The sequence below is a fragment of the Phyllostomus discolor genome, chromosome 13 (assembly GCF_004126475.2).
Source record: "Phyllostomus discolor isolate MPI-MPIP mPhyDis1 chromosome 13, mPhyDis1.pri.v3, whole genome shotgun sequence".
NCBI classification, from domain to species: Eukaryota; Metazoa; Chordata; class Mammalia; order Chiroptera; family Phyllostomidae; genus Phyllostomus; species Phyllostomus discolor.
In genome coordinates this window covers 45047696-45063610 of record NC_040915.2, presented here as the reverse complement: position 1 = coordinate 45063610, position 15915 = coordinate 45047696, and the positions used below count along the sequence as shown (strand labels likewise).

At 41.7% G+C, this 15915-nt stretch overlaps 1 protein-coding gene across 5 annotated transcripts in view; it reads right to left on the bottom strand.

Moving 5' to 3' along the window:
• The window catches only part of IFT81 (intraflagellar transport 81), a 137747-nt gene that overhangs the window by 19541 nt on the left and 102291 nt on the right, over positions 1–15915 (bottom strand). Inside the window, exon 12 of one of the 5 annotated variants that reach the window (XM_036014671.1) lies at positions 4490–4534. The exons of the other annotated variants lie outside the window; for them this stretch is intronic. Within the exon in view, the coding sequence (XP_035870564.1) occupies positions 4505–4534 (30 nt within the window). The 3' untranslated portion in view covers positions 4490–4504. Of the gene's footprint in view, positions 1–4489; positions 4535–15915 lie in introns of those variants that run through there. 5 annotated transcript variants of the gene reach the window in all.

Sequence of the window (15915 nt, the reverse complement as noted above, 5' to 3'; positions counted from 1 at the left end):
ACAGATGTAAAGTAGTGGTCTTTGTCACTAACAAGGACACCCCTAGCACCCAATTTCACGGCAGCAGCTGGAACCCACGGGAATTCGGCGAGTGGCTGTGGTGAGAAACGAACGGTGGGAGAACAAACAGAGAGACCAGTCGCTTGTCTGAGGTGGAAATATCAGTGGTGGGGCCATGCCTTCACCCACATCTTCTGACTCCGCTATTACAGTAGAAGACGCCAGGATGTGTTGAGAATGGGGAGGAAGACAGTTGGCTTTTGGATCTGAAGAAAGGGGAACCATCTGACTTGGCCTCTGAGGAAAATTGGATGGAAAATCTGACCACCACGAATTGAAGGGAATTACAGCAGGACTTACTTTATCAAAATTTTTTATCCAAATACTTCTAACAGGAAAGAAAGGACAACAAGCACCTACTGATATGTCTGTGATGTTACTTAAACTGTATCTACAAGCAAAAAATATCTAGGTGGGTAGGCTTCTGGTCAAGACAGAGGTGTAGGTAGACATACTTCCCCTCCTCATTCAGCCACAAAAAGAATTACAACTAAATCTCAAAACAAATAAAACCTAGAACTGTCAGAGAAATCAGACTGTGTGGAAGGCTGACAACCAAGGAGTTAAAGAAGCCACATTCATCCAGACGGGCGCCTGTCACAGGGAGTCAGAGCAGCCCGACCTAATACACAGAAACAAACGACAGGGAGACTGTCCAACTTAGGAAACAAAGAAATATGGCCCGGATGAAAGAACAGAACAAAACCCCAGAAAAAGAACTAAATGAAACAGAGACAGCCAACCTATCAGACCCAGAGTTCAAAACACTGGTGATCAGGATGCTCAAAGAACTCACTGAGTACGGCAACAACATAAAGGAAAAGAATGAAGGTTATACAAAGTGAAATAAAGAAAAATCTACACGGCCCTGGCTCATGTGGCTCAGTGAACTGAACACCAGCCTGTCAACTAGAAGGCTATGAGTTCAATTCTCAGTCAGGGCACATGCCTGGGTTGCAGGCTGGGTGCCCATCTGGGGTGTGTGAGAGGCAACCCATCAATTTTTCTCTCCCACTCTTCCTCCCTTCCTCTCCCTAAAAATAAATAAATAAAATCTTAAAAAAAGAAAAATAAAAATCCACAGGGAACCAACAGTGAAGGGAAGGAAGTCAGGATTCAGTCAATGGTTTGGAACACAAGGATTATATAAACATTCAACCGGAGCAGAAAGGAGAAACAAGAATTCAAAATACAAGGACAGTATAAGAAGACTCTGGGACATCTCCAAATGTGCCAACATCTGAATTACGGGGATGCCAGAAGAAGAGGAAGAGCAAGAAATTGAAAACTTATTTGAAAAAATAATGAAAGAAAATTTCCCTAATTTGGTGAAGGAAATAGACATACAAGCCCAAGTAGCACAGAGAGTCCCAAACAAATTGGACCCAAAGAAGACCACACCAAGACACATTATAATTAAAATGCAAAAGGTTAAAGATAAAGAAGCTTGAAAGCAAGAAGAGAAAAGCAAAGAGTTACCTACAGAGGAGTACCCTTAAGTACCTATCAGCTGATTTCTCCAAAGCAACTTTGCAGGCAAGGAGCGACTGATGGGAAATACTCAAAGAGATGAAAAGGAAGGACAAGCAACCCAGACTACCCTGTCCAGCAAAGCTGTCATCAGAATGGGAGGGCAGATGAAGTGCTTCCCAGACAAAGAAGCTAAAGGAGTTGATGATCATCACCAAGCCATTATGACATGAAATGCTAAAGGGACTCATTTAAGAAAAAGATGAAAACTATGAAAATTAAAAAGGCAACAAATTCACAACTATAACAACTAAATCTAAAAAGAAAAACAAAAAAACAAAGAACTAAGCAAACAACCAAAACAGGAACAGAATCATAGTGTGGAGCTCATTGGGAGGGGGAAGGGGGAGAATAAGGGAAAAGTTTCAGGGATTAAAAAGCATAATTGGGCCCTAGCTAGTGTGGCTCAGTGGACTGAGTGCCAGCCTGCGAACCCAAAGGCTGCCAGTTCGATTCTTGGTCAGGGCACATGCCTGAGTCGCAGGCCAGGTCCCCAGTTGAGGGCGCACGACAGGCAACTGATCAGTGTATCTCTGGCACACTGATGTTTCTCTCCCTCTCCTTCTCCCTCCTTTCCCCTCTTCCTAAAAATAAAAATAAAATCTTTTAAAAAAGCATAATTGGTAGGTACAAAATAGACAGGGGATGTTAAAAACAGTATAGGAAATGAAGAAGTGAAAGAACTTATATGCACGGCCCATGGACATGAACTGAGCGGGGGGACTGCTGGAGCAAAGGGGGTTACCTAGCAGAAGGGGGCCAAGGGGGAAATTGGGACAACTGTAATAACATAATCGAGGAAATATCTTTAAAAAGAAAGGAAAAGGTCCAAGCAAGGATTGGCCTATAACATTTAAACAAATCTCTTACAAACAAAAGAAAGCTTACCTAATATGTGATAATTACTTGAGAATCTTAACCTTTTTAATGCCTTGTCTATTTTAAGGCTAATTTGTGGGGGAGGGGGGTAGAAATAATTTTATAAATAATGAAAGTAATGAATGTATTACTGAAATTTTAGAAAACAGAAAAAAGAAATAATTCAGTCAAAGCCACTACCCAATGCAAGCTCTATTATTATGTTGGTATTTTTCCCTTTTAAATTTTACAGCTAAATCTAAGGTAATTCTAAATTTGTATGGTAGTAAATAGGAATAACATTTCTAAGATGTAGGTACTTTTTTTCTTAAAGACTTGATTCCTGAGTATTCAAAGAATGCTCTTAAAATAGTACCATTAAACATTCTTCATATAAAAATAACTTCCTAATACCTAGTTTAGACATCATTTTTTTAGAGAGAGAGAAAAAAAACATCGATGAGACAAACATCAACTGGTTGCTTCCCATATGCGCCCTGACTGGGGGTCAAACCCCCAGCCTTTTGGTGTATGGGGTGATGCTCCAACCAACTGAGTCACCTGGCCAGGGGTAGGTATCATTTTAAAGTTGACTTAAACTTTGAAAGAAATAAAGAACACATTGTATGTTAGAGGAAGGAAGTTCAAAATATTTTTCTATCCATGTTTAAGTTAGTTTTAATATTAATGAATCCAGTCCACACACAGCAAATTACCAATGGGTAGACTACAGTCATGATTTAAAAATTTTAAGTCATATCAAGGGGGAAAGGGGGTATAAGGGGGATAAATGATAATGGGAAAAAATATAATACAAAATTCAACTCATACCAATGTATTGGGTTTGCCAAAAAGTCGGTTTAGTTTTTCCCGTAAAATAAGACACATTCTTTAGTTTTGTTCTGTTTTTAATTTTTTAAAAAATTTGTAGACAGGGATGTGAAGGAGGGAGACAAAAATCAATGTGTGGCTGCCCCTTACGTGTCCCCCGCCACCAGGGACCCAACTCACAACTCAGGCACGTGCCCGGACTGGGAATCAAACTGGTGACCCTTTGGTTTGCAGGCTGCTGCTCAATCCATTGAACGACACCAGCCAGGGCAAAAGACACACTCTTCATTTTCCCCAATAACTTCATTGATGTGGATATTTTGAGTATGTCAGCTATCTCCCACTATTGGCTTCTCGTGGGTAGAGGCCAGGGGTGCAACTAAACATCTTCCAATGCATAAGACAGTTCCACAGCAAAGAATTACTTGGTCCAAATGTCAATAGTACCAAGAAACTTCACAAACCACTTTTGACACCTTTGATTAGTCACAGCACCTTCTCCATACACTGCACAAATCTTCTTTTGCATTCCAGTTGAGTTTTTACCTTTCTTTAAATAATAAAGCACAATATGCCAAAACTATTGTATATCCTCTTCCATCTTCAATATTAAAATGACGGCATAAAAATGAACAGATTTTGATTTTTTTAAAATGCATGCTGATATGACAGCTGTCACAATACAATCTAACAAAATTGTTTCGAATGAAGCTAAAGACAACTGAACACTACTAGAGCCACGGTCCAGAAAAAAACTAAATGAACTTTTTGGCCAACCCAATACCTAGAGCCTAATAACTTGCATTTTTTCCTTTTAAAGAATAAATGGATTATCCTGACATAACCAGACTCAGAATCCCTAGAGTGACTATATATGTTCTATTAAAAGTGTCCCGGGCAAAGTGCCCAAAATGAAACCAGCCCTGTTCATCTGCTTTCCTCTGTAGTATCTAGGCCAATTTTCCCCTTCTCTATCTTGCTGTGTTCCAGAACTATTTTTGAAAGCTAAAAGCTATAAATGTTGTTGGTGAAAGAACAAACTCACCGATTACTCAATGTGCTCTGTGCTGGTTGGCTATTATTCGATGTTCACTGGACAAACTACGTGAGGGAGGAGTAGCTGGGGTCAGCCTAGTGCTGCTTCCGTACGGTTAAGCAACAGGTGGCCAGCGAACACCCTAACGGCTCTGCTGCCCTGAGAGACCCGGGGGAGAGAAGTTCATTATCAAGGTTTTTCTCCCCTTGGAAGTTTATTCTGTCAAAAAAGAGAAAACAGGCCCAAAATGAGTCATTGAAGCTAAGCCCCATGTCACCAAACCAAGATTTAATATCTAACGTAATTTCAATGTTGGCCTCCCCCGGGAATGGAATCTTAAACCTAAATCGGGAATCAAACCTGGGCAGCACTAGCGAGGTGTGACCATCAGAATGCTCTCCACATCCACGATTCCGTCTCTGTTCTTTCTGTTTGCTTGGTTTGTTTTGTAGGTTCAGTTGTTGGTGGATCTGTATTTTTGCCATTTTATTGTTTATAGTTTTGATCTTTTTCTGAAATAGGTTCCTTTAACATTTCACATAATAATAGTTTGGTGATGATGAACTACTTCAGTTTTTTCTGGTCTGGGAAGCTCTTTACCTGCCCTTTGATTCTAAATGACAGCTTTGCTGGGTAGAGCAATCTTGGTGCAGGTCCCTGCTTTTCATGACTTTGAATATATTTTACCAATCCCTTCTAGCCTGAAAAGTTTCTTTTGAGAAATCAGCTGATAGTCTTATGGGAAGTTCCCTGTAGATAACTGCTTTTCTCTTGCTGGTTTTATATTCTATCTTTAACGTTTGGCACTGTAATTATGATGTGTTTTGGAGTGGGCCTCTTTGCATCCATCTTGTTTGGAAGTCCATGTGCTTCCTGGATTTGCATGTCTACTTCCTTCACCAAATTAGGGACATTTCTTTCACTATTTTTTCAAATAGATATTCAATTTCTCACTCTTTCTCTTCTCCTTCTGGCACCCCTATGAGGCGAATGTTGGAAAGCTTGAAATTGTCCCAGAAGCTGCTTATACTATCCTCATTTTTTGGATTCTTTTTTCTTCCTGTTGTTCTGTGAGGCTGTTTTTTGCTTCCTTGTGTTCCAAATCATTGATTTCATTCTCAGCTTCATCTACTCTACTGCTGTTTCCCTGTAAATTGTTCTTTATTTCAATTACTGTTGCCCTTTGTTTCCAACTTGGATCTATAGTATGCTGCTGAGGTCCTCACTAAGTTCCTTGAACATCTTTATAAACAGTGTTTTGAACTCTGCATCTGATAAGATTGCTTATCTCCACTTCATTTAGCTCCTTTTCTGGAGTTTTCACCTGTTCTTTCATTTGGGCCATGTTTCTTTATCTCCTTGATTTGGCAGCCTCCTTGTGTTTGTTTCTATGTATTAGGTAGATCTAGTTTGACTCCATGTCTTGGTAGCATGGCCCACCTAATGTGGTAGGTGTCCTTTAGGGTCCAGTGGCACAGCCTCCCGTATCACCCAAGCTGGGTACTCGACGTGGACCCTTTGTGTGGGCTGAGTACACCCTCCTCTTGTAGTTGAGACTTGGGTGCTTTGGCAGATCAACAGGATGGATTCACCCAGGCCAGTCACCTGCAAGGATCAGCTGTGATCACTTGATCACTTACCACCAACCTCCACCCTCCATGGAGGATGAGAGAGCAGCCATTATTTTAGATGCTAAGATCAGTAAGATTAATGCTTTATGGTGTTAGCTTCTGGTTTGCGGACCAATTTGACAGACTCAGATCTTTTGTGATCAAGATCGAATTTGACAGGATTTTTTTTCCTTTTATTTAGTTAACATGTTTTAGAACCTTTAATAGCAATGATCAAAATCTCGGTTAGCTTTGCCCTGGCTGGTGTAGCTCACTGGATTGAGCGTGGGCTGCGAACCAAGGGATCACCGGTTCGATTCCCAGTCAGGGCACATGCCTGGGTTGCGGGCCAGGTCCCCAGTGGGGGCACATGAGAGGCAACCATACATTGATGTTTCTCTCCCTCTCTTTCTCCCTCCCTCCCTCCCTCTAAAAATAAATACAATCTTTTTTAAAAAATCTGGGCTAGCATTTTAAATGGACAAGGTAGCATATTTCCCTAAGTATGTAACCATTTAAATGCTTATAAAGCTTATCTGGAACTCAAAAGTATCATTGGATTCCAGACATCACTCTGGATATTTATGTGGAAACAAGAATCTCTGCTCCTGCTGCAAATTCTCCACCTCAGTATCTGGCATGACAATTATTTCCACAGTAATTAGCCTGAGGACTTTACAAGACAACCACATAATAAGTGCTTTGTATTTGTCAAAAACACTAGGAACTGGTTTTTTTAAAGAACCATTCCCCTTGTACAGAGAAAACCTGTAGAGAAATGAACACACTTCACCAAGGTTCAGCAAGTCAGAAGGACTGAGTTAGAATGAGCACTTCTGTCCTTAAATCTGGCTAGTCCCATAGCTACGCTCTTTTCCATGTCTTAACTAAGTCACATCTTTGCCGGTTACTTTATCAAATGATTTTTACGCAGAGAAAACCACAAAAATAGGCGCAAGAGATGAAATAACACCAACTGTTCCAGAGCTGTATGACTGGACGACTGTACCCAACGGCCACCATTTTTTGCCCGTTTTTAAGTGTTCTGCATTCTGTTTGAAGTCAAACTTGTAGAAAACCCCAAAAGACCATTTTTTCACATCATAGTTCATGTCATTAATCACTTTCATTCCCTGAATTCTGGTCACAGAGTTGCTATTTAAGGCAAGAAAAAAATGATTCAAAGCAACCTTTATTTTCTGCTGAAATTACAGTCTTTTCAAATCACCCACCATAACTAGTGCCATATATCTAAACACATATACAAATGCTATTCTAACCTTTTCCAACCTGTATTACATTTTAAACTTTAAATTAGAAAATCTCACCAGCGAAGCATAAGCAATATAATTGCCTACATATGGTAGTGGATCGTGAACTGCTAATTCGTGCATGATGCGAGCATTTATAATAAGCAGTATGATATATGTTGGTAGAAAACTGTTCAATAGAAACCTGGGGCACAGGAACACCCATCTGTGAAACACAGTCAGTCACACCGTCCAAGTGTTGGTGCCTCTATTGTAAACCAAGTCACCACCGCACAGCTGTTACTGCACCTCGAATCGGGTTTTCAACTGCCATCTAAGCAGACAGCTCTCACAAACAAACTCCTATGTGATGTTCTCAAATTTTGGTTAAGACTGTGAAATGACTTAGATTGCATAGATAATATACTACTTTTATGACAGTAAATTGAGCCAAATTTATGTGATTCTTTTTTGTTCCAACTCTTGGGAAATTTTAGAGGCCTTGGGTCCTGCTATGAACTCAAAGAGCATAATGTGATTTGAAAGGTTCTAAAAATATCACGGGTTTGCCTTGGATCACTTAGAAGGGTGACGCTTCAATTACAAGTGTCAAAATTTGATTCCTAATTTTTCAGGGTCTGACAGCTGCAGGAAATCTTGCCAGGACTCCCTTATCTTCATTGCGCTTTTCTTTGAAGTATTTAAAGAGAAGTCCATAATCTTTGCAATTTAGCTCTAGGATTTCTGTCAGTAGCTGTAGAATGAATTAGTTGGGTCTTTCTAAAGCTGCTTATAAATATTACTTGACCAAACACATTTTTAAAGTAGCCACTGACGGCAAAACAGCTGAAGTTCTGTAGCGGTTAGAGGAGAAAACACAGCAGACTCTAAACCCATGTATCATAAACCAGGAGTGAGCTTCCAGCGCACAAAGTGCCAGTGGACCCTTAACCAGAAGTTCACTTGTTGCTATAAAAAAGTTCAGAGCCAAAGGCATGCATCCATTTGAATGACAGCCCCGGGAAGGGTACTAGCACTTCATCACCATCACTGAAGCTGATTTTTTATTTGCTTTTTCTAATAATGAGAGCAGAGATTCAGAGCTCTCAAGGAGACTGTGATGACGGGAACGGTCAGAAGCAGGGTGGCGCTATCGCGAGAAGCACAGGCTCTATTCTCTGCTCTTCCAGCAAGTGAAACGGAGTCATCAAGCTCAGGCTGCTGGGAAGGGGGCAAAGTCACCCTTACCAAAGCAGCTGACTGGAGGCTACCGTATCAAATGGCGAATTTATGTTTGTGGCCGAATATTTAAAAATTACTTTATATAATGAAATAGACAACTAAGGTTAGGATGAAGAGTTACATAAAATAATTGTTCTTATCAACTGAAGTGACAAAATATTTTATCTATTTATCTATTTATTTATTTATCTTTAGAGAGAGGGGAAGGGAGGAAGGAAGAGAGGGAGAGAAACATCCATGTGTGAGAGATAAAACAGTCGGCTGCCTCTCACCTGCCCCCTACTGGGGACCTGGCCTGCAACCCAGGCATGTGCCCTGACTGGGAATTGAACTGGCGAACCTTCTGTTCACAGGCTGGAGCTCAATCCACTGAGTCACACCAGCCAGGGCCAAAATATTTTTAATATTATCATCTTTTTACTCAAAAATAGATCTATATTAGATTATACACTTTCATTTGGGTTTTCTCCACATTTACCAAGTGCCTATTACAGGCCAGCTATGAAGCAAATGGTAGTGAACCTGAGATACGCCCATCATCGTGGAGCTAGCAGGCCTCTTGTGGGCGTCAGAAACCGAGCCAGTGACCTCAACTGTGCTGTATGTTACCACATGTGAAACATTTCAGGGTTGGGAGGTACGAGCTGGGAAGATAATAACAGGGTATGTTTCCTAGAAGAGAGATTACTTAAGCTTCTGTTATCTTTAAAAAATCATACTGATACAGCAACCTTTTGTTGACAACTCAGAGTCAAAGTTATGACCATTAACCATCATGCTGTGCTGCAGTACTGTTCTAGCTCCTCACACGCCGAAGCCACATAAAGTAAGATATTTCTCTGTAAACGTTTTTAAGACATTCCAAATCATGGGAAACTAAGGTCACTTAAAATCATGTCCCCAGCCCTGGCTGGCGTAGCTCAGTGGATTGAGCACGGGCTGTGAACCAAAGCATCGCAGGTTCGATTCCCAGTCAGGGTACATGCCTGGATTGCAGGCCATGGCCCCCAGCAACCGTACATTGATGTTTCTCTCTCTCTATCTCCCTCCCTTCCCTCTCTGAAAATAAATAAAATCTTTAAAAAAAAAGAAAAAAAAAACATGTCCCAATATTTGAAGTTGTCATAACTTGAAATAACAGCTATAACTTACACTTTAAGCATATATAGTTTATTATGTTAATTGTATCTCAAAGCTGTTTGAAAAAAAAGATGAAGAAAATCCTGTGTGACAAAAGACACCATGCACAAAGAGACACTTAAAGAGACTAGAAGAAAACAATGATTCAGATGACTATCCAGAATACACATAAAAATATGACAAATAGGGAAAAACATTCAACCCATTAGAAAAAAATAAAGAAAATAAACGGGGAAATGACAGAAGAAGTATAAATGACCAAACATGTATGTGGACAGATACTCAATCTCACTGCTAATCGAGAAAAAGGAAAATTAAAGCAAAACATTGTCAGAATAACAAAACGTTAAAAGACTGAGGATCAAGTGCTGGTGAAGAGTTTTAAGTAACAGAAGAAACAGACTCTTGTCTATTCTTGGTTGGAATAAGTTTGGTACTTCCATTCCACGGACTACAAAGGAGCAGTTAACTGAAAAGAAGCACATAACAGTTATCATACCCGTAGGTAACATCGATCGTTTTCTCTCAGCCAGGCACTGTCGTGTATTGCTCACGTGCATTAACTCATTTAGCCCTCACGAGCACCATACACGGTGAGTACTGTTACGGTCCTCACTTAATAGACCAAAAAAACGAGGTACAGAGGAGTCAGGTAGCATGTTCAGGTTAAGTACCTAATAGGTGGCAGGGCGGAGACCTGCCCACAGCTGTTCTGACTCCAGAGATGGTTCTCTTACAGAATTACCTCTTTGTTTACTGACATGGAACTATCTCCAAGACAAGCTATTAAACTCAAGTTGCACAATACACACTGTATAATACCATTCATATTTTAAAAAACATATTTTATTGATGATGCTATTACAGTTGTCCCATTTTCCCTCTTCACTCCCCTCCACCCTGCACATCCCCTCCCACCCACATTCCCCACCTTTAGTTCATATCCAGGTGTTGTAAGTTCTTTAGCTTCTACATTTCTCATACTGTTCTTGCCCTTCCCCTGTCTATTTTCTACCTACCATCTATGCTTATTCTCTGTAGCTTTCCCCCTCTCTCCTCCTCCCACTCCCCTGTTGCTAACCCTCCATGTGATCTCCATTTCTGTGGTTCTGTTCCTATTCTAGTTGTTTGCTTAGTTTGCTTTTGTTTTGGTTTTAGGTGTGGTTGTTAATAATTGTGAGTTTGCTGTCTTTTTACTGTTCATATTTTTTATCTTCTTTTTCTTAGATAAGTCCCTTCAACATTTCATATAATGAGGGCTTGGTGATGATGAACTCCTTTAACTTGACCTTATCTGAAAAGCACTTTATCTACCCTTCTATTATAAATGAAAGCTTTGCTGGATAGAGCAATCTTGGATGTAGGTCCTTGCCTTTCATGACTTGGAATACTTCTTTCCAGCCCCTTCTTGCCTGCAAGGTCTCTTTTGAGAAATCAGCTGACAGTCTTATGGGAACTCCTTTGTAGGTGACTGTCCGCTTATCTCTTGCTGCTTCTAGGATTCTCTCCTTCGTTTTCACCTTGGCCAATGTAGTTATTATATGCCTTGGTGTGTTCCTCTTTGGGTCCCACTTCTTTGGGACTCTGAGCTTCCTGGACTTTCTGAAAATCTATTTCCTTTGCCAGACTGGGAAAGTTCCCCTTTATTATTTGTTCAAATAAGCTTTCCACTTGTTGCTCTTCCTCTTCCCCTTCTGGTACCCCAATAATTTGGATGTTGGAATGTTTAAAGATGTCCTGGAGGTTCCTAAGCCTCTCCTGAATTCTTGCTTCTTCATTCTTTTCTGTTGGGTTGTTTCTTTCTTCCTTCTGGTCCACTCCATTGATTTGAGTCCCAGTTTTCTTCCCATCACTATTGGTTCCCTGTGCATTTTCCTTCATTTCACTTAGCATAGCCTTCATTTTTTTCATCTAATTTGCGACCAAAATCAACCAATTCTGTGAGCATCCTGATCAGCAGTGCTTTGAACTGTGCACCTGATAGGTTGGCTATCTCTTAGTCGCTTAGATGTATTGTCTTTGGAGCTTTGATCTGTTCTTCCATTTGAGCCATTTTTTTTTGGGGGGGGGGTCTGGTTGTGCCTGTTACGTATGAGGGGTGGAGCCTCAGGTGTTCACCAGGGCGGGGGCAACCCAGTCGCTGGGTTGTGACGCTGCATGTGGGGGCAGGGTCAGAGAGGGAACAATGGTACTTGTTCCACTCTCTGCCGGATTTCAGTCCTTTCCGCCTCTTCCCCCAAGCAAAGTGGGCCCTTCTGGTGCTGATTCCCATGTGGGTGGGCTTGTGCATGTTCTAGGACCGTGTGGGTCTCTCCAATGAACTCCCCTGTGAGGCTGGGAGTCTCTCCTGGCACCTCAACCCCCACAGGTGTTTTCAATTGGTGTTTTGAGGCTTTATTTCCTGGCGCTGGGGCCCTGACTGAGGCCCTGGGTTTCTCGGTCTGTCTCGCTCCCCAGCTTCGCCTGGTTTATCTGCGTGTGCAAATATCAGACTGCCCGGTCAGCCAATAGCCTTGCAAGCCGTGCCAGGCTTCCCAATCACCATCTCACTGGGTCTGCCCGTCGCCACCCCGTGCCTGGTGCCACTGCTTTTTTTGCCGTGACCTCTCTGCACCTGGGCCCCCCTGACTCCGCCCCTCCTGTCTGGATGAATGTGTCTATTTTAACTCCTTGGTTGTCGGACTTCCATACAGTTCAATTTTCCGTCAGTTCTGGTTGTTATTTTGTTTCTAAATTGTTGTCCTTATTTTGGTTGTGCAAGGAGGCACAGTGTGTCTACCTACACCTCCATCTTGGCCAGAAGTCCCCATTCATATTTTTAAAAACCCACAAAACAATACTACCTATATCAGTATTTATCAATATTCCTCCAGAAAGGACTGAGAGGATATACAAAACTGGTAGCAGTGGTTTGTCTTTGGAAAAGGGGCTGAAGGACTGGGACTGGGGGTCGGAGGTAGTCGAGGGGGACTATTGTTGTATGTGTGCTGTTTGATTTCTACATCATGAGGATGTATTCAGGTATTACTTGTATAATCTGATTTTTTAAGATTAAGAACCACAGAAAATGGACGCAGTCCAATCTTTATTTTCTACTGAATACACACATTACTTCTAAAATGTCCCTCATTCAGCTTCCGTTAGAATATTTTAGCCCCGACTGATGTAGCTCAGTGGGTTGGGTGTTGCCCTGCAAACGGAAAGGTCACAGGTTCCAGTCCTGGTCAGGGCACACGCCTGGGCTGTGGGCCGGGTCCTCGGCTGGGGCATGTGAGAGACAACAGATTGAAGTTTCTTACACACATCGGAGTTTCTCTCCTTCTCTTCCTTCCTCCCCTCCCCCTCTCTCTAAAAATAAATCAATAAAATCTTTTTTTAAAAAAAGGAACATTTTAAAGGGCAGAACACTCTATTCCACCAAAGCAGCCTGCTTCACTACTGAAGAAAGCTTCAGTGGTAGAATTTTTTCCCTTAGAGTCAATGTCTCATACTAACCATCACGCACCGGTCCTACTTCTGCTTTTGGTCAGACAAGAATAACCCTACTCCGTATGTACCGAGACCCCCTGGACCATCCCCAGGTTCAACGGTTCACTATGAGGGTTCACAGGACTTGGCATACAGTCATACCCTTGGCTATGCCTCATGACAGACACAAAGCAACACCAGCAAAGGAAAAGGCACATGGGGGGAAGTCCAGAGGAGGCCAAGAGTCTTCCCCCTCAGTTCCCCTAGTGATGAGCTGTGACAATGCCTGTAAAATGTTGTCAGCCAGGGAAGTTCATCAGAGGCTCAGTGCTCCCAGGGTTTGCACCTGGGGCTGGTCACGCAGGCACCCTCTGCCTGGCCCACACCAAAGTCCCAGACTCCTGGAAGGAAGGCTGGCATTCGACACAAACCACACTCTGTGTACATAGTTCAGGCACAGGGAGCCATCCTTATCAGGGAACGGTGGGAATCCTTCTCAAACCCGAGTTCCCCCATGCAGCCAAGGGCCCACTTCACGAGCAAGCTTTTCTAAGAATAGCAGTGTCAGGCCTGCCCCATTGACGCTTTTCTGCACACCATCCTTTGTTGCGTGGGTCACCGGCCAGCAGTGACCACGGAACGCTGCGGATGGCTCGCCAAAAAACACGCGAGAAAAAAACATGCACAGAGACAAACTAGTTTCTGTGGGGAAGTAGGGACGAAATGGCCACCCCCCCTAGTGGGGAGCACCCCGATTTACCATCCATACCTGCTTTTATTGGGCTCATTTTGCATAATAATTCAGGTAAAGTACAGTACTCATTAAGGGGAAGAAAGGAACCACAGAAAACAAGGAACTCTGCTGGTCTATTGAGTCGGGGTCAAAGAGCTGTAAGACTCTGAGGAACAAACTAACTTCCTCCTTGGACCCCTCTCATTCAACTGAGAGCATTCTAAACAAAGGAGGTTTCACAGTAATTTACATATTCTTTCTTAGGCCTGATCACCCGGGGAATCCGCCCTTTTCAGCACAGAGCTGCACCACCCTGTCATTGTTTCAGGCTTAGGTGGAGCAAGGGAACTAAGGCAATAAGGAGATTTTCCCCCAGACGATGAGAACTCAGGCTATGTCAAAGCTGAGGAGCAAGGGTCCATCACCCCCTTTTGCTGCAGCCCCCCAAATCCTTCTTTTGGGGGGCCTCCCAAAGTGATTGTGCCTGTCTTAGGTCGTTCCCCTGGTGGGGAATCTTACCCGTCTTTGGCTAACCGACCAAGCTTTTGGGGGTTCAGTTATGAATAAAGCAGCAGAAGCAGCATTCCTGCCAGGGAGATAAGCTTTTGTCTCCTGGCTGGCTTATGGTTCCAAGGGCGTTCCCTTAGCCTTAGCCTAGGCGGGGATTTCACCTTCTGATACTAGTCAGGGCAGTTCTCAACAATCCTTTCCATATTCCTTTTGATATTTAAATGAAATTCTATTATGTCTTTTTTTAGTTTTTTTTTGTTGTTGCTGTTCTTGGTTAATACATAATCGATGCCTTCTATGCAAGTTTCCAGATTTTTCACCCATTTTGGTCACCCTCATCTGGACTCTGGCTTCACCATGTGCCTCTTAAAACATGAAGTCAAAAATGTAGCATAATAGTCCAGGCATAATTTCCATCATGAATAGGGTATTACGTTTTTATGAATGGAGTATTATATTTTGTTTTTCAAAGCTGCATTACCAATGAGTGAGGTGTTGAGCTGACAGACAAAACTGGAATTCTATGGCATTACACTCATCACCTCATTAATGGCATTTTGTTTGTTAAGCACAGTGCTCCTATCTACCAAGATAATTTTAAATCATAATCATCTGTCTCGGGCTAACTTTGCTTTCTAGCCTCCTGTCATATGAACATTACTGAGGGTTTGGAGCCATACTACCTCAGTTCAAACCACGGTACTTCTACTTGTTAGCAATGTGGTCTTCAGTGGATGTGCACAAATCTTCTGTGCGCCTCAGCTCCCTTATCTATAAAAAGTGGGAACAGCTCTGTCTGGTGTGGCTTAGTGGGTTGGGCGTTGTCCTGCAAAGTGAGAGGTCACCAGGTTGACTCCTGGTTGGGGCACATGCCTGGGTTTTGGGTTTGGTCCCTGGTCAGGCGGGGCGTGAAAGAGAAGCAATTGATCGATGTTTCTCTCTCACATTGATGTTTCTCTTGCTCTGTCCCTTCCCCTCTTTCTAAAAATAAATAAATAAAACCTTTAAAAAACCAGGAATAATAATCATACCTATCTCACAGAGTTGTTTAAAAAAATAAATAAAATAACATATATGATAAGCCTACTATTGGGTCTGGCATATTATAACTGCAAAATAAACATTAATTATTATTAATCTAAATTACTGATAAAAATAATAAGTCAGAATCAAAGGCAAGGCTCCACAGCATATCTTGGTGACTTCTCTCAGAAACAGAGCAACAAAATTCTTTGAGAATATAGTTTCAACCAGATTTATGCTTAATTATTGTACACTTAAATCCAGGAAAGATATAAAAAGTTAAATATTCATTATTATCAATTTTTAGTGAAGAGATTGTTGTTTCTAAACTTAACCTTTTTACCACCTCCCAAATACCAGTATGAAGAGAAATAAATCAAGACAGATTAGCCTGGGCAAGAAAATCTCTATCACTCAGAAGATAATTTCAACTGTTCAAGGAATTCCTCCCTATGTCAGAAGTCTGGCAGAATAAGAGAAAAACACATGCCTGTGCTTATTTCTGTGCATTGCCTTAAGCAAGACAGTACAATGAAAATGAAATGTTAAAATGATACAGTATAATAAAAAAGAAGGCTTTGCAGATACGCTATTTTTAAAAATATATTTTATTGACTATGCTAT